The sequence below is a fragment of the Pungitius pungitius genome, chromosome 6 (assembly GCF_949316345.1).
Source record: "Pungitius pungitius chromosome 6, fPunPun2.1, whole genome shotgun sequence".
NCBI lineage: Eukaryota > Metazoa > Chordata > Actinopteri > Perciformes > Gasterosteidae > Pungitius > Pungitius pungitius.
Window position 1 is genome coordinate 6,809,879 of NC_084905.1, and position 25,739 is coordinate 6,835,617.

General features: G+C 42.6%; 1 protein-coding gene and 1 pseudogene across 1 annotated transcript in view; both read right to left on the reverse strand.

The window, feature by feature from the left end:
• Positions 1–203: 203 nt before the first annotated feature.
• The window catches only part of syt9b (synaptotagmin IXb), a 38,176-nt gene continuing 12,640 nt past the window's right edge, over positions 204–25,739 (reverse strand). Inside the window, exons 2-8 of the mRNA XM_037452171.2 lie at positions 24,912–25,087; positions 23,713–23,930; positions 22,941–23,481; positions 10,641–10,761; positions 10,393–10,564; positions 8,353–8,482; positions 204–1,970 (exon numbers count right to left, since the gene is read on the reverse strand). Coding sequence (XP_037308068.1) covers positions 1,893–1,970; positions 8,353–8,482; positions 10,393–10,564; positions 10,641–10,761; positions 22,941–23,481; positions 23,713–23,930; positions 24,912–25,087 — 1,436 coding nt within the window. The 3' untranslated portion in view covers positions 204–1,892. The remainder of the gene's footprint in view (positions 1,971–8,352; positions 8,483–10,392; positions 10,565–10,640; positions 10,762–22,940; positions 23,482–23,712; positions 23,931–24,911; positions 25,088–25,739) is intronic.
• On the reverse strand, positions 8,848–8,940 carry LOC119196754 (U6 spliceosomal RNA; annotated as a pseudogene).

Here is a 25,739-nt window from a genome sequence, read left to right on the forward strand (position 1 = left end):
TCAAATGACTTTCAATCACAGCAGTGGGTTGGGAGAGCTCACAGCACAGGTGTGAGGTTGAGGGGGGAAAGTCCTGAGGGTTTTATGTGCGTGTTAAAACCTCTGTCTCATTCAATCTCTCTTTTGAACTCTCTCTGTGACATCCCCTCACACTCACTATAAATCAACCATTTCATTGGTATATATATTGTATATATGCATTTATACAGAGAAAGAAATATTTATTAACATCCAAATGGACAATTTACACAGTCTCTTAAGTTCCGATTACATCTTATGTTTACGCAGAAGAGATTTCAAAAAAGGACTCACGAAAAATGATGCATGCACTGCACCCTACAAATACAGACAAAATGATCATTGTTATTTGCTACAGTGTCCAATACAAAGACCTAAACAATACTGGCATTAGTCTGAATTTCAAAACAACAAACACTGGCTTTATTAAAACAACTGCAGGGTGTGGTCTAACCGAATAGCATCAAGTTCCGTTACAAGTACATGACACGACGAGGCAAAGATATAGGAAAGATTCAAAGTCATTATTATTTATTTGTTATGATGCCTAAGCCCCCATCCAAATATTCCAATACATGCATAGTCTCTTTTCAAGATAGGCAATTTATTTTTGAGGGATTTACAAGTTTAAGAAAAGAGCGTGTTTGGCCATAACTGAAACCGTTTCACGTGTTTAGCGGGGGACAAATAAGGGTGCACGTTATCAAATGACCTCCAGAAATGCTAAAATGCACTCACTGACAAAGCGTCGCCATTTTAGTTGAAAGTTAGACCATGTTTTTATCTGCATCCAACAGGGAGTATCAAACTTTGTTTTGTTTATTCTTGGATTTGTCTATCTTTACCATCACTTTGCTAAGCTGGGGCATTTAAAAAACGTGGATGTGTGCAGATTTTGAAACACTGACCTCTTTAAGAAGGTGAAAAAATAGAATTAAAAAAATAGCAGGAAAATGTCATGCAAACCTGCCATTGCTTACGTTTCAGGGTAGGTACGGCTAAATGTAAAAGGAATACTAATTTCCGTTAGCCATGTAAACAGCTTAATAGGAATATTGTCCATGATCTCAGGTTAAACACTAGAATATTTTGTGCATGTGAATGTGTCAGTGGGAAACATTAGTAGATGATCTTTAGGCAGAAGCCCATTTTGCAGACACCACCAACACCTGTTTTCTCTCATTTTGACCACACCCTGTTAAGTATGTCAATTTTAACATGCAGTTAATAAAACTCCCCTTTTATGTTCTGTCGTGCAACCCTTTAAACATTCTTGTAGCAAACCCTAATCACTTTACATCTTTCGAGATAGTGTTCTGTGAGAAAGTTGCCAAAAATAGTTTGACTAAAAGAAATCTCTTTGTATTGTGTCTGCATGAAACAAATGTTAAAAGTGAGCTGAACAGGAATGCCTTGTCTGTCCTTTCTAAATCTCACCTGTCTAACTCATTTATTAATGTGTTAAAGTTAATTACTCATACAAAGCACAACCACTAGCTGGAAATAAATGATTTTTGGTCCACAAAACAGTGATTTGTTTCAAAAGCTCGACCTGTTAATGCCATCAGCAACATCTTAAAAACGTATAATTAAAAGCATTCTAGTAGATCGGTTGGAATGTAGTTAGTAATTAGAAAATTGGTTTTGGTTGTGAAGAGGAAAGAAAGATGAGGGGATTTGCAGCGGTTTTAGCACACCAAAACTTGTCAATCTAATAACACACCAGCTTGAATAATGGCTTTTAGCTGATACTTCTACTGTAGTTACTTGTTAGTAACACTATATTTTATTAATATTTCAGTCATCTGCAGGTCCATCATCTTCATCGTTTTACCACCCTGAGGTTGTGTGTATGTCTGTGTGTGTGTGTGCGTTCATGGCGATGGTGGTGTCTTCAGGGAATTGGTGGATCCTCCTTGGCTTGCAGTCCCCGTCGCTCCCTGTCCGACCCACTGGACCACAACAGAGAGAACAAAAGATCAGATTAGATGCAAACAGGAGACAAACAAATACCATAACCCAAATCAAATCATATTTACACATTCCCTTTCTGGCCATCAAATATGCCATTACCAAAGCTTTATTTTAACAGCAATGAAAATGCTCTTGGAAGAGCAGCCAATGGTTAGCAGCATTATAAGCTTTGGATTCCAAAGTTGTTTTCTTTTGAGTAGCACAAACACTGAGGCTCCTCGAGAAATGTCTTTAGATTGGAAATCTAACGCCTTAATTATTCATGTGTCAAGAAAAACTGTATGTGTTCTCCAAATTCAATGGACAAATGTGTTTGTGTGCAAGTTAAAGTCTCATTTTCCCATACAACGGCAATTGACGAAAGATCAAAATAGGTATCCAAAATTCATCATCATGTGGGGACACAAGGTGGGTCAAAGGGATATTTGGACCGTCAATGAGTGGCAATTTCCATGAATAACAAATGGCAAAATACAAATGAGAGGTACACAACCAATTAAAGAAATCTGATTGGCTGTGAACCAGCCATAATTTAATAACCTCAATGCAACTGAGAAAAAAAGAAAAATTAATGTCTTTTTAAGTTGCATAGCAACACAGTGTGCCTCTCCTCTTAGTCGACCGCTCATTCTCGTGATAAAGTGGAGCCAAGATGAGCTTTCGCCATTCCCTGTTTTCTTTGCTTTAATGTCAATAGCATCGGAACTGGCTCAAAAGGACTCTGACGAAGTCAGTGAATAGATAATGCCGATAATAGTCCGGTGCTAATGACCTCAGAAAAGCTGTGGCTACTGGAGAGTTTCTAACAGAATTCACTCGTGTATGTGTGTGTGTTATAGTGCTGAACAAGTGGCCCCTAGAGACAGCGTGAGAGCTCTTTGAGCGTCACTTTCGTTGACGATGTCAGGGTCAATGACCTCGCAGCAACACTGCCACTCCTCCGGAGACGCAGTGGGACAGCGAATACTTCACATACTTCTGCACCCTAATGCGGCGCCTCGTTGCTACAGGCCGAGGGGCAAATTCACGAAGCGGTTTGCAGATGATTGTAGCAGGGAGAATTTCTTTCACCGAATTCTGCCCTCTATTTAATATATATTTTGAATTTATATATTTATATATATATATAGAGGGCAGAATTCATGTAACTGTAAAGCCTAGTTCATGCTTCTGCGTTTTCAGAGAAACCCAAGGACACGCACACGCAATTGCATGCTTTTTCACCCCTTTTGCATGCTAATTTTTCTAGACTAGCATCCAAAGCTATGCAATCCTCACACAGCCCACGAGGCTGTGATTGGTCTGCTAACTACATCCTTTCTGGAGAAGATTTTTTACGAAAGAATGAATCAGATTTAAGAGCTTTTGTCGGAAGAAATCCGTAAATATGACCACTTATACAACCCATCATTGGCAGACTATAAGGACGCGCAGAAGGTCTCCAATTCATGGAGGGAGATTACCGCAAATGTCAGTCGGTGTACAAAGTTGTGGAGGAAAATACGGGACAAATATGTCTGCAAAACAAAAGCGTTGAAAAGCATAAAACATAAATATATTTTAAAAATGACGTCATTCTCTAGGTCGTCTTCGACAAAAAACGTTGCTCCACACAGTGTTCTGCCGGTAAATGGCTTTGCAACACGCGCATGTCTTTTAGGACCATGAATTAAATTGAGTCCATTGACACAACTCGTTGAGATGCAGACGCAGAACCATGCACCAGCCTGGAGTTTTGCCTGTCGATTTAGATATCGTTGCTTTTTCTGAATGATACCGTCTTTTTTGAGTCCTGCCCCTGTGATTGCCAGCGGCCGGTCTTTGGAGTCATGGGCCTCCGTTCCCAAAGCAGAGCACAGAGCACTGGCTAAAGAAGTGTGATGCCCCACACACATAATGAGTGTGTGTGGATGGTGCCTACCTAACTGTCTCCCTACAGGTGAGCCTGGGTGGGGCATTGTCCTGATGGCTAATGGAGAGCACCTGGGCCCGGTGTCTCTCCTGAGGTCTATTAATGCCATGCTCCTTCCCGTTGGAGAGGGGGGACTCGAGAGGAGGCAGCCCCGGCCTTTGCTCCGGCAGTATTCTCCATGCGTTTTCAGTTGTGTTGAATTATTCTCTTCATGCATACACGCACAACACCATTTGTCACACATCCACACTTACAACACTGACTTACTGACTACCCACCTCATAGGATTCTTATGGCTTTTGGATATGTGATTTCAGTTTATCATTGAAGTTCTTTCTGTTAGGATTATAATTTAATAAACATGTATTCTTTTCATCTTATATACTTTCTTCTGCTCCTGATGTTTGGCATAGCTTGAGCCAGCTATGACAGAAGCCTGAGCATGCTACAGCAGTGATCTCAACTGGACTAAAGGGCATCACATTCTGCGGCCTGGCAACAGTGGAACCTAAGGACAATCTTCCCAATGAATCTCAGTTCAGTATGTGAACAGAGCTGATAAAAGCCACTCGTCAAGCAAGCAGGGAGGCTCAAGGGGCGGCCCAGGTCTGGAATATCAGGAAACTACGAACCCTCAGGAAGCGGAGACCTTTCTGCTGAGGAAGTGTCAAGCCCGAGGAGGTCACCGCTCTCAAAGCACAGAAACGTGTGCCAAACCACAGTCGCTTAGTGAGCCTCGCCCGAGAATGGCACCTTTCAGGGAGGCTGCGAAGGAGGAAGATGACAGCCTAATTTATAATGCATGCTTTATACCTTTGCATTGAATCATACTGGGAGGTTTACTGAAACTGATTGGCTGGGCCTACCAAAATAAACAATCCACCAGTCGCCTCTGGTACTAAGTGCACAGAGACACGGGAGGAAGCTTGGTACCAGGTTTTTAACTTAACAACATGATGGAGAAGCATATTAAATTGATTTCTTCCTCTCTTTGCCCTCACTCACACACGCATTCCCAAAAGTGAAGTGTAAATACGTGGAACACTCGAACTGCCCTGAAACAATTTCCCTAGTGTTGTTGAAATATTTTGGATTCCATGAAAAGGAAACGGATCCCTTGATGCAAAGCACATGAGGGCATGAATAACAAACCTGCTCAGATAAGACCAACTTTCATTCTCCAACTGTAGCCCAATATTTCTTTTAGAAGGGAGGATTCAAGTTTGTATTTTCCATCGCTCCTGAGTTTAATCATGCGTGACAATAGTGTATCTCCAGAGAGCATCCTGTTCTTGAAACATGTTCTTATCCCTTTTAAAAAATAAGTTCTTGCTTTTTTTACCCAGAAAAGCCAATTATGTATGTCATTTTGAAAGGTTTTCTATGCGGAGCATTAATATGGCAGATACCAACAATTGGTTATGGAAAGATACAGTCATGTGAATAAAGCAGGGCCAGTCTTACATGCCTTATAGAGAATATGTGTGTGCTAGGCTATGCAAATGTTTTGAGACATGCCGTTAGGCAGTACCTCCTCTTGCTGATTGTGTTGAAGTCATTAAGAAAAGGATTACTCCTCTTTAAACATTGTAAACTTGAGTTTATGGTCGCTAGTTAAGTTTTTCAATACAACACAATATTCTTTTAGTAAATGATGGTCCAATTAAAGCAGGGGACCAGTCGATCGCGTGGCATCAATAAAACAAATGACGTCACGCATGCACAGGAGATGACCGAAAAAAATGCTAATGCTATTTAGCGATACTTGCTTACTAACGGGTGCATTTAATTTCATTCCAAAGCAACCCAGATGACTCCAGTAAGGTAATGACCAAGAATGTGCGAGATACTTGACCGCCTGTCAGCCAGATGGTCCTCGGAGGGGAGGGGGTAAATCGCTGAGGGCACCCCTGATTTAGAGTTTAATAGACCATTTAGCGGGTCAGTGGGCGGGGCTAATGATATGAATGACAGCTCGCTTATGCTAATGGTGCCTCTATGCCACTCCTTGGCGTTTTGACTATAGTCAATACAGTTTATAATTCCAAAAACCCAAGCTTGGGAAGCTGATGTCACAACAACCGTGTCCACTTCTCATATCGTATACACAGTCCATGGCTTACTAGTTATCATCTCCTCTAACTTACTAACCCATAGCTTATATTTTATTATACTTTTATTTTATTTTTATCTTATTTGCACTATGTCGTCATTATTGTACTATCTTCTGTCATGCACCTACCGCCAAGACAATTTCCATGTATGTACAACATATTATGGCAATAAACGTTTCCTGATTCCTGATTACCGCCACTCCGCTGTGTGCTAATAAAATACCCCGATTTTAAATGGAAATGTTGTCACGGTGACTGAGAAAAGTCAGAAAGATATATATCTTGAGAGCAATCGATTTAAAGCGTTTTATCTGAATATGGATGAATATGGGTGCTGAAATGGATGTTGCTTTGACAACTGGACATTAATTTACATGAATCAGTCCAGTATCTATTATTTTTTTATATAATGTGTGGGCAGACAGTTCAGAAATAGCAACAGCGCAGTGAATGCAGCCACCTCTACACACACATATATATATATATATATATAATATATATATATATATATATATATGTATGTGGCTTAGTACGCAATGCAAGAAATATAAGGCAAGTTTACAGAATTTCTGTTATATAATTGTTCAATTCTTTTTAGTCAATAGACCTTAAAAACCAAAAAAAACAATATGGCAAGTCTCTTCATCAATGCTTGTGATGTATTTTTCTGCTTTGTAGACAAAGTAGGTCACTCTACTGTAGTCACCTTTTGTGTATTGTTAAATATTCCTAGACAAGTATGTTTAGCTTGCATATCTTTGTATACTTTAATGTTTTGGCTTACTTAAATTTAGTCTTGGGGATTTTTTTCATGTATCAAATCAAACCCATTGCATACGTCTGAGGCTCTTCCCTTGTAAGTGACCTAATTGTTTTCTATTCTTCAGCAGTGATCATGTGATCCTTATCTGGAGATGACCTTTGATTTATTTTTCTCCTGTGTTTTGGCTGTTTGTCTCCGTCAGCCTTGGGTAGTGATATTGCAACCCCCAGCTAATAACAAGGGGCTGGGGAGTATGGGATTTGCCTTCTAAGCAGTGTTAATTTTGTTGACGAAAACTATGACAAAAAATGCTCGTTAACAACCTTTTTCCCATGACTAAGACAAGATGAAAACGGATCTTAAAAAATAAAAAATGACTAAATCTATCTCTAGTGTGAGTATGTACTTCCTTGGTTTAGCTTGGCTGTTTAGCTAACTGTTAGCAGGCTAAAGCAAACTCCAAAGACCGATGTGCGTGGAGATGAAGACTCGTTTAACAGCATGGGGCTGTTCAGCAGACGGGCAGCCAGCAGAGATGTTCATGCGAACCTGGCTGCTCCATTTTCTGGTGACGGTAGCCAGCGTTTCCTCGGCTGGATGAGAGATAATCCTTGCAGGATTCTGAAATCTCACGCATTGACCGTGAGACACGCACACTTCAACCAGTTCACACGCCACATCTTGAGAAGACGGCGTTAAACCTTCTCGGCGGAGGCTTTTGATAGAGCTGCTCAGTGCAAGTGAAGGATGTGGTGGCACAGATCAGGTGGACGAAAACCCGGAGAACAGACACAAGAGAAAAAAACTGGTCATGAAACCCAAAAAATAAAGAGGAGAGAAAGAGAAAGAAAAGACTGTTCAATAAAAAGTTAGGGTCCAGTTGAGAATGGCTGCTTCAGGATCCAGCACAAAAAATAATGTATTGCACAGATTGTTGGGCAGTTAAGGGGGTCTCTTTTGTTGGGACAAGCAATTTCATAGTGGAAACCATAAAGGACCGTGAAGTTTCCGTTGGCCATGTCAAAAGCCTTGCGAGTAAACAGACTAAGACAACAAAGGGTTGCGTTTAGGTCCCCGGTACTCATGAAGTCGGCGGAGCAAATTTTGTTAAATTTGTTAAATATCCTTGAAAATAAATGCTTTGTTACTAGTTAAAAGTGAAATCCTTTCCTGTAATGATTTTTCACATGTCATTTATATTAGCTCACATAAACGCTCATCCATTTGTTCCTGGTTCCTAGGTTGTACTGTAGATATCTAAGCTACAGTACAACATAAGTACTGCAAGCTAGACTATTATGCAGTTGTAGACACAACACAGGAGGTCCATGGGCCGGAGAAGGGAAGAAAATGAGTTTAATATGGCTATTAAATGTGACTAAGACCAAAATGTTTTGAGTTTTCGTCGACGAAAACTAAACTAAAACAGAGAAGGACTAAATATGACTAAAACTAACAAGCATTTTCGCATGTAGCCTATGGCCAATATTAACACTGCTTCTAAGGAAGAAATGATCCATAGTATATCTTTTACATACAGTAATGGTCAACAATACACAAGCATCCCATACCTCTACGAGTGGGTGCCAGTGTGCAATGGGTTTCCGTGGGTACGACAGCATCTCATTCCAGTGGTTTCGCCCTAGGGTCTCTGCCTCGTTGCCCACCCTGCATACCCCAATCACTTCATTATGTCCAACCCTGCAGGACATGAAGAACAAGTAAGTGTACTGTTGGTGACACACATAGTTTAAGGCAGAAGAAGTCTAAGTGAAACTGAGGAACTCAGAAATTCGTATATATCTGCATGAATGCACAACATAACATCCCTGGTTGCTGCTATAATTTGTAAGAATACATTACATTACATGTCATTTAGCTGACGCTTTTATCCAAAGCGACTTACATTCCAATATAAACCATGCGTTACATTTGGCCTGGGGAGCAATTAGGGGTTAGGTGTCCTGCTCAAGGACACTTCGACATGGCATATGGGGCCGGTATTCAAACCACCAACCTTGTGGCTCACAGCACAACACACTCATCGATGTGCCACCATCGGCCTGAAAATAACACTTCACGAATTTGCGTGTCATCCTTGCGAAGGGGCCATGCTAATCTTCTCTGTATCGATTCCAATTCATTACTTTTAAATATAAGTTGTCCTTTTATGAACCCTGTCAGTGGATCGGCCTCTTGGCTCTTTGGTGCGACTCCGCAGCGCGGTCCTCGCACACCGCTACCGGGCATCTTTCTCTCCAACGTGCGCTCACTGTGCAACAAACAGGACCAACTTCAGCTGCTGGTGAGGAGGGACAGGGAATTTTCTACATCCTCTGTTTTGTGCTTCACGGAGACCTGGCTCTGTGGATCGATACCGGACTCCGCGCTCCAGCTGGCGGGCTTCCAGCTGCTCAGAGCGGGCCGCAACACAGAGCTTTCCGGCAAGACAAAGGGTGGAGGAATCTGCTTCTACTCCATTATCAGCTGGTGTAACGTTGAACAGTGATCCAACAAGACTGTTCTCCTGATGTGGAATCTTTCATCTTTAACTATAAACCCTTTTACTCCTCCCGTGAGTTCGCTTTTTTCATCCTGGGTTTACATGCCGCCTGCGGGCAACGTGCAGGAGACACAGCGGACACTCGCCGACCAGATACGTCGTGTGGAGCGGACCAACCTGGACTCCTTGGTTATTGTCCGTAGGGACGTTAATAAAGGAAACTTCCTAAGTACAAACAGTCTATGAAATGCCCAACCGAAGAGGAGAAAACACTGGATAACTGTTACACCACACCAGCCCAATACCCACTTTTAAAAAAACGTATGGGGAAGGGTATTCATTTGGACCCCCCCCCCCATGTCTAAACCATGGTTACGCCCTAGGTCAAATGTATTGGTTTTGCAACAATTCGGCCTACAGAGCAAAACATTTAAGATGATTATTTTGAAGTTCAGAAGTTCATTTAATAACTTGGTACCGCATCCTTTGAAAAGAAAAATGCCTCCATGTTGACACAACATGATAAATTCCCTCAAGGATATTTCTTCCAATAAACAAAACCAACCAACCAAAACAATACAATGCCGAAAAAACACTGCCCGCTTTGTTAGGAAACCACACGTATGCCCCTTCGCAATCAGCTAGAGACCATTTTATTTCCAAGATCCCCACCACTGATCTGTTTTGCAATTTGAATTATCAAACTGTTTTGAACAAAACTGACCAAAGAAATCCTCTAAATGTGTCGGCTTCAACTCATATTCTTTTTTCGTTTGTCCTCGTGGAGTACCATGACTAATTTAAATATCCCTGTATATGGGTCTATTGAAAGCACCGACTGCTGACACATACAGTATTGTACACTGTATTGAACTATATTAAATTAAACATTTCTGTCTGGTGCAGCACATTTCTGATCATTCAACCTCAGAAGACTTCAACTGACCCAACCAACCAAAAGAACAACAAATCCACTAACTACACAAAGTCCAACCATCCACACAAAAAGGCAATGAAGTGCAATAAAGGGCTACATTTATATTTCATTTTTTGTACTTTATCTGTTTCCCATCATAGTTTACCAACTGTACATAGTGGACTCACTAACCGATCATAGTCCATGACCGCTATGAGCAGACTAATCTGGTCGATGTTCTCAGGGGGAACATCGAACACAATGGCTTCATTGTACACCGGGTTTAGAGTGTTGCGCTTGGTTGACGTCTTCCTCTTCTTTAGCCTTCGGCCTTCACACATCAAGGACACTTTCACATACGGATCTGGAGAGAGGAAACACATGGGGAGATCACTGACGGCCACATCTCAACGGAAACGTGTCTGTCAGTCAGCACTTACCTGAAGCACCAGTAATGTCCATTGCTTTGAGATTCCTGGCCTTGATCAAGGTGATGGTCAGCCGGCCAGCCGTGGGGAGATAGCACAATGAGAACATCAGCTCTCCCAGGTCCACATTGTCCTGGAAAGAAAATGAATACAAATATATTCATATAGATTGTTCCCTGAGAATCAACATTATAAATACAGGAAGTGATGTCTCTTCTTTTATTGGTTATCTATGGGAAAGTATTTTGAAAGTATTTTTGGGATGCATAGGGACTTCATAGTTGCAGTATACAGTAGTTGTAGTATTATGTGGTCGTGCTCTGTACATACGTGTGCACAAGAAACAAACAAAAAAATGAGCTCCCTTGCAAAATCCTTGCTCTGTAGCGTCTCTATTGGTCAAAAGAAGCCACTAAAATATAATTTTTATGCAATACATACTAGGATATGACAAATACAGAAATTGCCACCCTGAATGTTGTACAATTAAATTGGATGTGATGACAGCAAACAAGTCGACAAAAAAGGGGTCTGCAGTGCTGACATTTCTTAGAGGCCCAACCATGGGTCAACGAGCACCATCCACAGCTCTGGGTGAGGGGGGATGCGTCGCTAGCTGTCAGAGCCCATAGACAGTTTCACTTTTCTAGGCTAAACTAAATGTGATGGCGGTGCACCACTACTTGGAAATGTAGACCGTGACCCTAACACACCAACTTGATTCCCCCAAGCAGAACCGGAAATATAGTTAATTTTAAACTGTGGTGGGCTCACCTAAACTAAGGGTAATTCATGTGAGGCACTGGAGTCACAGAGAAGGGAGCTTTTCTTTCATCTTTCATTGGGTGTCGATGTTAAACACTTATTTTCCTTCTACTTAAAAATGCCAGCTAATAGCAAACACAGTCACATTTAGAAAAAGAAGAACTACTCAGCTTTCAAGTAAGCAAATATTGGGTTGGGCTTGAGAAAACACATGTAGGTTCAGGTTCAGTGAGGTTGAAGTAACGGTTCAGTCAAATTTCTAAACATCAATTGGTAGATTCAACAGAAGGCACATTATAATATCTTACACAAGTCTTTGCACCTCAGAAATGGATCATACATGTGACAGCTCCGGTGGGAAAAAAACAACAACACGGAATCCTTATTAATCACATCTGCAACATGCCGCAACCTGTTGACTCATTGTTAATCAGCATGTGTATCTATCAAAGAAATGGAGTGACTTTATTGTTTAAATGAAATGCAAACTGGTTTTGTTTATTAATTAAATCTCTTTAATCAGTAATTTAATAAGATTGTGCTGTCTGCAATCAGGTTGAAATTACTCCTCTCTTCGTGTGAGAATATCCCTGCTTTCACAGTTTACCCAGTCATGCACAAGCTCTTTTCCCAATTAACACATCTGAAAATAACGCGTGAAGGTGTGAGAGCGAGTGGTGAACCGATGAGACAATGGCCCAAACACTGCTTCTTACAGGGGAAACTCCAATTCCTAGTTTTACGCGTTATTCCACACATTGGGCTGACACAAAACTCCCAGCTCAAATTATTTTACTCTTTTTGAGGAGTCACTCCCCTGTGTTTCAACAACCTATTCTCACCCATAGCCCATCACACACAAGTGATTGGCATCACTTTGGTTTATGGAACTGGTAGGAAAAGAGAGGTAAGTATATTTTTGACAAACCTGCTAAGATGTTCTTATGAGGGGCCGTAACCTCGCTCACAGAACATGTCAGTCTGTTACAATATGATGGGAAGGCGCCTTCACATCATATGACCTGCCGTTCGGATGAAGAAAACACGGCGACATTCAGGGAGGCAATGCTAAAACAACAGAGGGACAAATGTATCGACCCACATACTATATATATATATATATAATATTGAGACACAATGTCCTGAGCCCTTGTCAGCGTCGCCCTGGAAACTGAGCAGGCACACCTGCACCTACTCATCACGGGCTGAGCGGCCACACCTGTGCGCCATCAGACGCTGTCTTAATAAGCCTCAGAGTCATACACTGGGGGGGAGAGAGATGTCTCCCAAGACTCGTGTAACGCGACTTCTGTAATTCCCCCCCCCCCACAGAGCAGTGGAGAGGAAGAACGAGGGAGGGAGAAACGAGCACCGAGCACCGGAAAACCCCTCACGGGGGGGGGGCATTTCTCTTCTAGTGCCACCTAATAAAATCCACCCTTCGGGGCACTCACTGTCACCCTCGCGTCGTGTGTTTCTTCACCCCGTCACAATATATACAAATAAATGATAATCGATTTTCCAGTGACGGCTAAATGACATGGGTCGGAGGACGTACAGCCCATATAAGTTTACTTAATGGGGCGGGGGGGAGGGGCGCATCGCGGTTAAAATGATGGGTAAATACTGGCAGCGGTCGGTTATGATCAAAATATCGAACAAATACAGAATCTCTTAATGCGAGGCTTTAGAAATGAAAACAAAGACATACATCACTTTATTTAAGACGCTGCGCTGCTTGCAGGTCGCTGTGTTGTGCCAGTTTCTTGATAAAGTTAGAAAAAAACATGTACGGCAAACCCATGGTCATGAATATACTCATTTAACATTATATGGACTTTGCATGAGGAGGAGGAGGCGGGTTCATGTCGCTAAATACCCAACTGAGATCGGCTTGTACCGCTACCACAGACCAGCAGAGGAACCTATGAGGGGCCGTTCAAGACATTATTCATTCTGGTACTCTCACATACCTATATTCTCAATCTTATATACATATATTCTCCTTTTACATACATATATTCTCACTCTTATATACATACATTCTGCTTTCACATACATTTATATATTCTCCTTTCACATACATACATTCTCACTCTCACAAACAAATGTATGTATGTGTAAAGAGAAGAATGTATGTGTGTATAAGGAGAATATATGTGTGTATGAGCGAAAGTATAGTGGAAACGGAAGGCAGAACATTTCTCGCGCTGTGATTGGCTGTCAACCTACCCTGTGATTGGCTGAGACTCGAGGCGGGTCATGTTCAGGTCTCGATCAGCATGGACAGAGATGAGACCGCTTCGCAGCAAGCCATTGGAGTTTTGAGAACTATTTTAACATCCTCTGACACAATTTCTTCTATTGAGCAACAAAGCGTCATCTGCACCTAACGTTGTTCACAGCACGGCAGAAAGTGAAACGCAACAACTTTTCAGACCAGGAGGCAACTCACAAGTCAAGTACATGCAGAGCAGCTCAAGCTACACAAGACCAAACCGGTGTTACGTGCCTACTGGTTTTTGAACCTACTGGTTTGGCTACGCGTCTTTTGGTTCAGGGTGAGCCAAGACAACTGGTTTTTGGTGGATCGACCGGCTAAGGCTGTCCCCCGAAGACCACAGGAGAGCCTTCTGACAGGCGAGGTGGGAGCCGGGTGACTGCCCGTTCGCATTCTCCCGGAGGCTGAAAGATGCGGCAAACAGGTGGCTGCAGCCAGGGAGTGTGGATGGAGAGAAGAAGATAGTGGTGTAGCAGCTCCTGGAGGGCCTGCTGCTCTCAACTGTCGGTGTTGGAGGTGCCTGAGGCTGGCCAGGCTGGCCAGGCTCACTGCCAACCTGGGGAAGTGTGCAGTTGGCGGAGGAAGGTAAGGTATCTGGGGTACCACTTGGGCAGGCTGCAGTCTTGTCCACCTGAGGGTGCACCTGCCCACCACCCAAGCCCAAAAAAGAGGTGAGGCAGTTTTTCGGCTGGCGGATACTACAGAAGGTTCATTCCGGGCTTTACGGAACTGACCTGACCCAAAAAAGTGCCTCAGATCCAGCCCAGCGAATGGAGCAGTGCCAGTGGGCACTCCAGCCTTTTAACTTTGGTGCATAGACCAGGGGCGCAGATGGACGTGGAGGACTTCCTCTCCCACCCTTATGAGGAAGGAAGGGTGGAGTCGGTTCGGCCGGACAGCTCCCTTGCCTAAGCCGAGCGGTGGGGGAATGTGGGGGCAGGGTATGGTTAGCTTAGCTGCAGAGGGTAAAGAGTTTGGTATTGGTTCAGTGGCACGGCTGAAGAAGAGCCGGACTGATTGTCTCCCCTATGTAAACAGTGAGCAGCCTGACACAGAGGAACTCAACCAGAAGCTCAGAAGCACGGCCGGAGAGCGGAGGAAACAACCAGGGAGGATCAATGAAACTGCTCACACCAACTAAATAAAGGACTTTACTAAGCCGACCGTGTAAATAACATCTCGGACATACACGTCCGAGTTAAACACAGGATCTGGTATCGTAGCATCTACAATCTTCCAATTATAGGACCTTTGAAACATAGGACCCTGAGAACATAAGATGCAGGACTAAATTAAATGCAAGCAAGGATCGCTAATTAGCATTAGCATTAGTTTCGGTCATCTCTCGTGGTAGACCGCGCATGCGGAGCGTGACATTATTTTTTACCGATGCCACGCGATCGACTGATTTCATACTGGGCCATTAGTATATACAATGCCTAGTTAAGGGTCACTACAGCTTATAGGGAAATTATTGTATCGCTTGGACATCAATATTTGCTCTTTCTGATTTTGATTGAGATTAATTGGAGAGCAGCCCCAGACACACACATGCTCACACACACACACACACACTTTAGGATGCTTTTGCTCTGGGTCATCTACTGAAAATCGCTGAAAATCAAATTTGACAAAATGAGTTGATTCATCACGGATGTCAGCGTCACACACGCCTGCAAACATTGAAACAAACATGCGTACACACAGAAGCAGCGTTGTCTAGGATCATCATACAATTTCTTGAGGGCTAATCCACCTCTGACACCGCACATCACCATTGTTACCTCCCGGCTTGTGCTGTCTCTAAGGTGAAACAAACACAGGAACTCACACAAACCTACAAACGCACACCAGCAGGCTCTTCCACAAAGCGGCACCAAACCATTCAGCATATAATGTGATATCCTTCTCCCATCACACACGCTTATGCAGCACACTTAAGTCCTCAGCCTGTACGGTGCCGCTAGCTTCTGCTACTCCCCTGAGCACGGAAATCAAGTCCGCGGTCAGGCTTATGGTCACAATAGAATTAGAAAGGTGCTCGTAAGCGCTCCAATAAAGCACAGAGAGAGTGTGTACAGTCCATTTTCTCCCATTATAATACTAGCACCTTCTCTCCCTCAGGGGGAGTGAGGCTGCCTCTACAAGCCGCCCTCTCACTGTCTTCAATGATTGCAGGTTCAGTGTAACTCAAAGGCTCTTTGTGCTTTCTCCATTTTTTCCTACTCAACTTAAAGTGTTTAATGTTAAAGGGTTTGCGTGTGCAATTTGTAACTAAAGCAAAAAGCTGGATCCTCCACTAACCTTTACAGTAGCTGTATAAGTTCCTTTGTCATGTTTACTCTGCACTGCTACAGCATGAGAGCAGCAATCAATCAAAGGCTATTGTTAAAACATGTCGAGGTATATCATCACTTTTTATTCTATACTATTTTATTCTATACTATATAGAACAATGAACCATGCTTTCCTAAATCTTTGCACGTGTATTTTGCTCTTCCTCAAAGCAGTGGCCATGTCTACTCAGTAACCCCCCCCCCCTCTTCCTTCCGCTGAGAATAATTATACTGCTGCCATATCTGTCACTGAAACTATGACTGTGACAAGTTATTCTCTACCTAGTTTATGGGGAAAGAAACAACAGAGACAAGATAAATAAACAAAACTGTCCAAGGACAAATAAATGGGTTATGAATTTAATGAGAGAGCCTTCAATTAATCAAAGTATTGTATGATTGAGCACCACGTAGATTTGAATTTCATATGGTGTCTCTGCAGTGAGAACGTCTCCGGTTACGAATGTAACCGTAGTTCCCTGAAGGGAACGAGACGCTGCGGGAACGCCTCTGCGTGACCGCGTCATGAAGCACGTGTGAAATCTAACCAAGCTGGTACGCGAGCTGGTATGTCATAGGCGGGCGACGCCAGGACCAGGATGCTATAAAGGGACCCGAAAGGCCGAATCAAGTGCCATGGGCAAGCCGGGAGTATGGCAAAGTTTACGCAGCGTCTCGTTCCCTTCAGGGAACTACGGTTACATTCGTAACCGGAGACGTTCCCTCTCAGGGAACTTGAGCTGCGTAAAAACGCTGTGGGAACGCCAATACCCACTCCACCATAAGAGCAAGTGACCGTGGTGTGAAGTTAATACGCACACTCAGACGAGAGCACCTGTGCTCCAGGCGTAGAGTTAAGGTCTAGACCCCAGTATTGGGAGGCCCGAAGCACACAAACAACTGTTCGGAGAGCCTACACAGGGCGGTCCTGCGGACATAGAGGTCTAGGGCTCTGACTGGGCAGAGGAGGTTGAGCTTCGCCTGGTCCGGCCTCAGGAACGGGGGAGGACAGAATGCCTGCAGCACAATAGGCCCGACCGTAGCGGACGGGACCTTAGGAATATAGCCGGGGGAAGGTTGTAAGAACGCCTTCACCATACCGGTTGCAAATTCCAAGCACGATGGGGCCACCGAGAGGGCTTGCATATCTCCAACTCTTTTGAGGGAAGAAATAGCAAGCAGGAAGAGGGTCTTAAGAGCCACATAGAACACTGCGACCTCTGCCATGGGCTCGAAGGGAGCACCGGAGAGACCCTCTAGTACGATGGCCAGGTCCCATGACGGAACTCTAGTGCTGGCTGCTGGCCTCAGGGTGCCACGAAGAAAGCGGGATACCAGTGGGTGTCTCCCCAGAGAACGCCCATCTAGTGGGGCATGGGTTGCCGACAGGGCCGCCACATATACCTTGATAGTCGACGGGGATAAACCTCTGGCGAAACGTTCCTGCAGGAACTCCAGTACTGAACCGACTGACCAACTGGGTCTAGCTGTCAGTCTCCGACGCCGGAAACGAGCGCCTGGGTCCCGCGGTGAAGGGCCGGGAGAAGGTCTAAGCCGTCCCGGTTTTTGCCCAGAGGCCCACTGACTCTGTTTTTGCATTTAGCATTATTTTCCAACAATATCGTATCCTGTTTGCCAACATTAAATATCTATATATATATATTGATGATTCTATACCGGTATCGAGTGAAAACATTTCTAACATAAGTATAGCTCTTTTCATTAGAATTTCCCCAACCACAATTGAGTCTAATTCTATCTAAAAATCAAAATATTTGTAATCGTTTCCCAATAATATTTTACTTGGATGAGTTTGCTGAAATTAGTTGAGAACTACAAAATGTATAGCAGAGAGTTTGTTCAGCTCACTTAACCATCGAAGATCCTGTTACATGGGGGCCAATCAACAGCACATTATACAGTATCTGCCTCGATGAACACAGTGAAAGTAAATAAATCACTACCGAGGCTGAGCTATGAACTGTATAGATGAATATTCTGTGGCAGAATCAGGTTACATATCCTTCATACTCTGAGTAAAGAGTAGTGAGACACATACACATAGAACTAGCGATTTGTAGACGAGTGTACATGCAGTTGACACACATGAAACCTGATATCCTAAAGCTTCAAAATATATTTGAAAGACTAACTCACGTGTTGCAAGAAGCGCTAGCTCATTAATAGGCATCCATTATTTTACGTTATTAGATGGACTCACAATAAAACAGGTAAGAAAAGAGTGTGACATTAAAAGCTGTTCCAAAAGAGTGGCAAGACCAGTTTTTCAAGCCAGGACCCTCATTCATTTTCAATGACTGTACTGGTGTATCATTTATGGTACATCCACCAAAATCATCAACAAGCTAAAATACATCCAGAATTGAGCTGAATGTCTCCTTTATTCTGTCGACCATACGCATTGAGAGAATTAGATTTTTCACTTGGTCCCAGAGGGCACATGGGAGGACAGTGTGTGTTATACAGTTTTATTTGTCACTGTTAGGTGATGAGAAATGAGAGCCTCCTTTACAGAATTAACCACACACACATGCCCACACAGAGTCTACTGACCACATTCATCAAGGGCCCGAATTAGAGGCAAAAAAGACTGCAGTCAATAGTATCGACTGGCCCTGCAGGAGCAGCGAGTTACGGCGTCTCTGAGCTCCTCAATGTCTTTGTCTCGCAAAAATCTACAGCTGAGAAAAAAACTGAAAAGTGAATGTAAAACATGATGTCCTGAAGCATATTGAATTCATCAAGCTAACAAGCTGGGATGTCTCTCAACACATTTAAAATCACTAAAAACGACAAGTGTCCTCCATTTGTGAGACAAATAAGAAAACTCACCAATGGCATTTATTCAATATACATGTGCTAACATCTCAGGAAACGATGCATTCAAGTGGTCGGTTGATTGACTCTACATTGAGTGAAATGGATTACGTGATCACTCACTCTCTACATGCACGTACACTTTGTCACTTTCACTTGTCGCTTTCTGTTTAGCTGGTGCACTTTATTATTTTTTTAATTGTATCTTTATTTCTTAACTTACTAACCCATAGCATATATTTTATTATATTTTTATCTTATTGCTGCACTACGTTGTCTGTTGCCCATTACTGTACTGTCTTCAGTCATGCACCAACCACAAAGTCAAATTCCATGTATGTCTGACATATGATGGCAATAAGCATTTTTCTGATTCAGTATAGTGAGAACAACAACTTTGCTGTCTTAAGTGCTAATTAATGGGAACCTTAAAAGTTATTTGTACTAAAAATGTGGCAATTCTCAATGCCAAGACATGACAATCTCTATAGAAACAATGAAGCATATCAGTATATCAGTCCATAATATGATGGAGGCTGTGCCATGAACTATGATTAATGCATGCACTGAACCAGCATAGGGTCCCTCCATGTCATCCCGAGGGAGGCAGCCTATTTCTACTGTGGACAGAGAGGGAGAGAGAGAGAGAAAGCATGTGTAGAGAAACTTCATGTTTTTTTCACCTCCTTTACCAATGCAAAAGGCTGGGACGTGACCACAAATCAGATTAAACGCAAACTGGAATAATTCTGTTCCATAAAATAAAGGCGGCATGCTATATCCAAACCACAACATTTTTTATTTTTTTTGGAAGGAAAGGCAAGACGTGTATTGATCAAATGTATTGAACCAATCAAAACATTGTTCCGTATTCTAACTGTTCCTTTTGTAATTATTTTAGATGTGTGGGTGAGAACAATAGACCAAGTACCCGCATGCCCAGTGTAGGTAAACACTAATCTCAAACTCGTTTACAGACGCGTTTTGGACAAACATCTTTTCCGAAATGATGCTGAAATGCCAGTTTACACCTAGATACACCTAGATACTTTTCATAACTTTTTTGCATAAACATGTTAGTGTGGATGTAGCTTTAGTCCAATATTGTAACTAAGTTACACTAAATGTGAATGTGCATAATTAATTATTGGTTAACTATAACATTTGGTCTATTGCATATATGTGGATGTGTAAAGGTGCAGTCTGATTGTATGTGGGATTTAGAAAAAGTCTTAGATCTATCAAAAACAGCACAACCATGGCTAATAAAGTGATCAACATTCGAATACAGTTGGCGGTTATAATGCCTTAAATCATTAGTTTAATTAATTTCATAACATTTTACAATAATTTGAGAGCGAAAACGGATCACTCTATGAATCATTTTAAGTGCTAACAATAATGGACAAAATGGGGGTACCAAATGCAAGTATTTACATTTGACAACCTTTACAACTTCTTTCTGTTGTGCATTGCCTGCGGTTCTGTTAAAGGTTCACAGAATTTGTGACTTTTGATTTCAGCAAAGCAAAACAGGCCTTCCTAGGTGTTTTTTTTTTAAAGAAAACACACCAATATTGAGAATGCACCAATCTCTCCTCTCGAATATACAGCAGAAAATATCTTCTCCTTTTATTAACCCTGTCAATGGATCTGTCTCTTGGCTCGTTAATTCTTGCACACCGCTGCCGAGCATCATTCTCTCTAACGGAGACCAACTGGACCAACTTCAGCTGCTGGTAAGGAGATACAGAGACTTTTCTAAATCCTCAGTTTTTTGCTTCACGGAGACCTGGCTCTGTGGATCGATACCGGACTCCGTGCTCCAGCTAGCGGGCTTCAAGCTGCTCAGAGCGGACCGTGACACAGAGCTCTCTGGCAAGATGAAGTGTGGAGGAATCTGCTTCTACTCCAAAACCAGCTGGTGTAACAACGTAACAGTGATCCAACAACACTGTTCTCCTGATGTGGAATCTTTTATCATTAACTGTAAACCCCTATACTCCCCGTTCATCCTGCTCGGTGCTGAATGCACAGCGGACACTCGCCGACCAAATCCGGCGTGTGGAGCGGAACGCCCTACGCCCTTGTATGTATCTATGTATGATCATTATATCATCACATCCCTTAAGTCAAACTATTGTATATATTTACAGTAAAAGAAGGTTGTACTTGATGAATCACGTGCATGTGTGTGTGATCAGCAAAGCGATCGTGAATCACAAGTTTCCATGGAGCAGTGTGAAAATCACCAGCACGCTTGATGGCGTTGAGAAGAAACTGTGTAGAGTGATTAATTGAAATGACATAATTAATGTACAGTTAAAAACTGCCGTTTCTGCTTTTCACACTATTCTTATGCTGGTTTTACAGAATGTGAGATCATGACACGAGACAGAAACAGCAGATTGCTGTAAGGAGAGTAAAACATGATTTGAAAGCCAAAAGTAACTGAGGAACTATTAATTTGGTATTTGGTATTCACTACTATGTAGTATTCATTTGATAATTCCAGATTGTTGCTTTATTTAGATTAAGAGAAGTGTTTTGTTTTGCTAGTTATTTTGATTGTTTAATTACTTTCCTGTTAAGTACAAAATGTGTGTCTATGATTGGTGTTTAGTTTAGGTTTGTTTGTAAATTAGGTCAGACACTCTGGGCTTGTGCAGCTATGTAATTAAGTAGCCAGGTAAAGGGACCTGCATGCACCTGAATGAGCCATAAATCATTTTAAATTTTATATGATTTTCTTTAAATATTTAAAAAGATTAAATGCTCCATATTCCCCAATATAAAAATATATCTTGAAATACAGCATATATTATTCTCTTTATTAGAAGGAAAAGGTATGCCAAAGTTGCTCAAAGTAAACCCATATATCTGTCTATATATGTACGCATATAGTCGGAAAAGTTGGTTCCTTGCTTTGCTGACTGCAGTCTGTGTGCATAAACGGATGATAAGGGATTGTATTTAGAAAGGTGGACGACTCAGATTTGGACACAGGAGACATGACAGTTATAGTTCACAAGTCAGATGCCTCAGAGGAGCTTCTGGACCCATTTATACTGACCCTATTTAGCTGCAAGGTGTTAAAACAATTTTTGGCACCAATAATTGTGTGTGTGTGTGTTTGGAGCGTTATGCCACAAGGGTCGACATTACTGTAGTTAGTGCTGCACTAACAGGTCAGAACTGGTGTAGTGCTGACCCAGCTAACAATCATTTTCTGCAGCTTTGAACTTAATAATCAGCTGTCTTGTTGTTCTAAGGTTCAAAGTGTTTCCCAAAAAAACACTGTTCACTCTCTGGATAGCAGGGTTTGCTTCCTGAAATCCTTTGCCGATTTCTAGTGCCAAATTTGGCAGGAGTAGATTTACCTACTATAAACTGTTTATGTAATATGGAATCATGAGCAAAGTTACGGTCTTCTAACACTGTTTCTCCATGGACCGGAGAACAAGAGTGTCCATCTCAAACTGAGACAGACCAGACTGCCACATTGTTTCTATAACACTGGCAAACCATATGGAATTCCCTTGCAGGAGGCTCTAACCTCCTTACTGTGTTACTCAGTGTACCAACGCTCTTGATTTAAGTGAATAATGTAATATAGACTGTCACTGTATCTCTGTCAAACCAACCCCAGTCAGCGTAGATCTAGGTCACTATCCCCTAGTGTGCTTTCATTAAACATTAACTGTGCCTAAGTACATTTCTATGTTTCCGCCTCCTGAAACTACAGATTAGTTCCACTTGAAGGGGAAATGTGACTCAAGTCCATTGATATATATCTCTCCCCCACCTGTTGTTACATGTTTTTGCCCTCTTTGATTGGTGAGCAGATTCTGGCAAAACTCAAGAAACTCTATGGGATTTATGCTGGCATGCATACCATAAGAGGCGTAAACGTGCATCTAACGGTAAACATGTTGCTACATTGTAGTCAGTCGTTCCCTGTTATCAACCCGCTGTGGTATTGACGGTAACAAATGTAAAGCTTTACAAAGATATGTAGCATCAGTGATGCAGAGGAGGAGGGAGACACAACGTAGTGGAAATTTAAGAAATGGTTAAAAGTTGCTTTCTCACCGAGGTCACGTATTGTACATCCCGGCACAGTTTAGTCTCCCGTGGAAAGTCGGCAAGATCCAGGAAGTTGTCCACCACCACTTGGCCAATCAAGTCATGGCGAGAGAACCTGTCGAAGTCATAGACGCTGAAGTGCAGCTTGCGGCTCGACAGCTCGGCGTACGCCACAGGAAAGAGAAACACCTCATCAAACACCGGATTGAGTGTCTTGCGGTGCACCTTGGTCTGGTGCTTGGTTTTGCGGTCGGGCAGAAGGTAGATCTTGACGTAAGGATCGGAGGTTCCTGTGAAGTCCTTGGCGGGAAGGTCCTGCGCCTTGTGGATCTTCACAATCAACTGTTCTAGGTCAAAGTCAAACTTCAATACAAAGAGGAGACGCCCGCAGCCGTCGGGGCGACGGCCATCTTCTGCATCCACAGATCGCTGCTTGTAGAGCTCTGGTTTGATTCGGCCCAAACCAGAGAGTGAGTCTTGCCGTTGGAACTGAGCAGGGTTGAAGTCCGGATTGGACAAGTTCATTTGACGTCGGATGGAGTTGTGCCTGAAACAAAGTGTAAAGATTGAACAACGATTCTGGTCGTCTCTTCGTCGTTGAGTCTGTGTTGCTGTGAGGCCACAACTAAAGTCACTTTTCCCTTGAGCCTGATCTATTTCATGCTCTCAAATTTGTGATGAGGTAGCTCTGAACCCATAGGTGCAGTTGTCTATGACTCTGTTTCATCCTCGAACGCAAAAGGTTGGACAGTAGCCTTGGGGTTCCATACGTACTTACCGTACAGACGAGGTAGGCTCAGTAATCTGTCTCTGGACCCTGTCCCTGGCCAGAGTGTGGACCTGGTTTTTCTCCACCTTGGTCTGGGTCTCCAGTGGGATGTCAGGCGACGTGTGGCTTATCTTTAGGCCCGACTCTGGAACAGCCACAGCTATGAGGGGTCCTGAAGGCTCCTTTACACAGCCATCCTCGCTGTACTCCCGTTCGTCCACATCCACCTGTACGACGGAGAGCAGCTTGTGTAGTTCAGTTTATTAAGCCATCGGGCTATTGACTTCCACAATTGGAGTTCACTGTTGGAACTGTGGTAATGGCTTAAATTGTCGTAATGGCCAAATGTAAAGTTGAATATGGCGAATGTTCAAAGAAATGCAACGTCCCCTATTCATAAGACAAATATTATACCTAATGAGATCATTTATTAAAAGAGTGGATAGTGGCTTAAAGTCTCTTCTTCTTAAAGAGAAGTGGTATTAATAGCTTAGCCTAATAATAACAACAGGAACAGCTTCCCTGTGTTGGTCCTTGTTGACTAGTAAGCCAATGCCTAATGACTCTGTTTTTTTTATTTCAGCAAGCTGTCTTTTGCTGACTTTCTTTATGAATTCACTAGATGGACGATCAGGAGTAAGCTGTCTTGAAATAATTGTATGGTTGGGATGTTTGGGATGTCTCTCAATTTGGAGAGAAATAATGTAAGGGCTGTAACATAAATCAAGTCAGAACCTCTAGTGCTGAATAATTAAGCTAACATGGAGATCCATGACAATGCATCTTCACAATATGGCCACTTGGGGTTGCTTCAAAATCCAGTCAATATCCAAACATCCCCAGCAGATTGAAATTCAAAACTCTACAGCTGTCAACACGACTACGGCCTTGTACAACAAAATCTTTCTAAGCAGCTCATTTGAGATATAATACAGCCTAAATTTGGTGGGTGCTGTCTTAGGCCACTAGCTGTTAGCTGTCTGCTGTGGTGCACCAACTTTTTCTGTTTTTGGATTTGTCACATGTAAGTCAGGACTAAAAGGATGCAGAGCTTAATAATTGCTTTCAGAAACATATTGGTGGCTACGTAGATGGAGACTGGGCATATTTTATATCACACAGAAAATACTAATGAGTCATATGACAAAGTAAATGTTGCTCGACATATCAATACTTTCATTTTTGGATGTGAACATCACCCTCCTTACCTCTGTGAGGACAGGCTGTTGGTCTCCTCCTAGGAAGTGCGCCCCCTTGAGGAGATCTGGTAGGAAGCGGCCACTCAGTGGCACCCAGCATAACTTCCATGAGACAAAGAGAGAGACACTAAAGAGAGCAAGACCACAGGTGGTCACCAGCAGGGACAACAGGCTCACCGATACATCTAGAGATGGAAGAGAGAGGAAGGGGGGCTCAATGAACAGCAAGCACTGATTTGCCAGGGAAAAACGCTGGCACAGACAACCCTGGCTCCCCAGGGGGGACAGATTGTGTTTATTCAAAACATTAAACGAGATGGAAAGACTATAACATTTTGAGGATTTCATTCATGAGACCCAGTATGTTATACACAACATAAACTGCACATGCTCAGATCCAAACCATTAAACACCAAAAGTAGTCATGTCTCACACGGTCTTCTTTATTACATGCTTTCTATTCTAAAACTTACTTGAGACACACTCGATAGATTGCCCTTAGGTATTTCACTATATTTTACACGTGATAATATGTTAAACGGGAAAAGGGCCACAAAACCTGTTTCAGGTAATTTATTCAATGATACATTGTGGTAATATTCGGCTGTTGTCATTTATTCTAGAAAAAAGTATTTCACAGTGATTTAACATTTAAAGCTATCAACACAAACTTTCTTAATGTTGGTTTTAGCTGTCCCCTGTGTACAAAAGTGTTCGAGCACTGGAGTCCCTTTGGAAAACTCATTTTACTGCAACAAGGTTGGACAGTCATAGTTGAGGTTCTGCCGTGCCTCCTGTCCTTCTAGTGGGTCCGGGAATACTGTCTTCTGGGTCTCC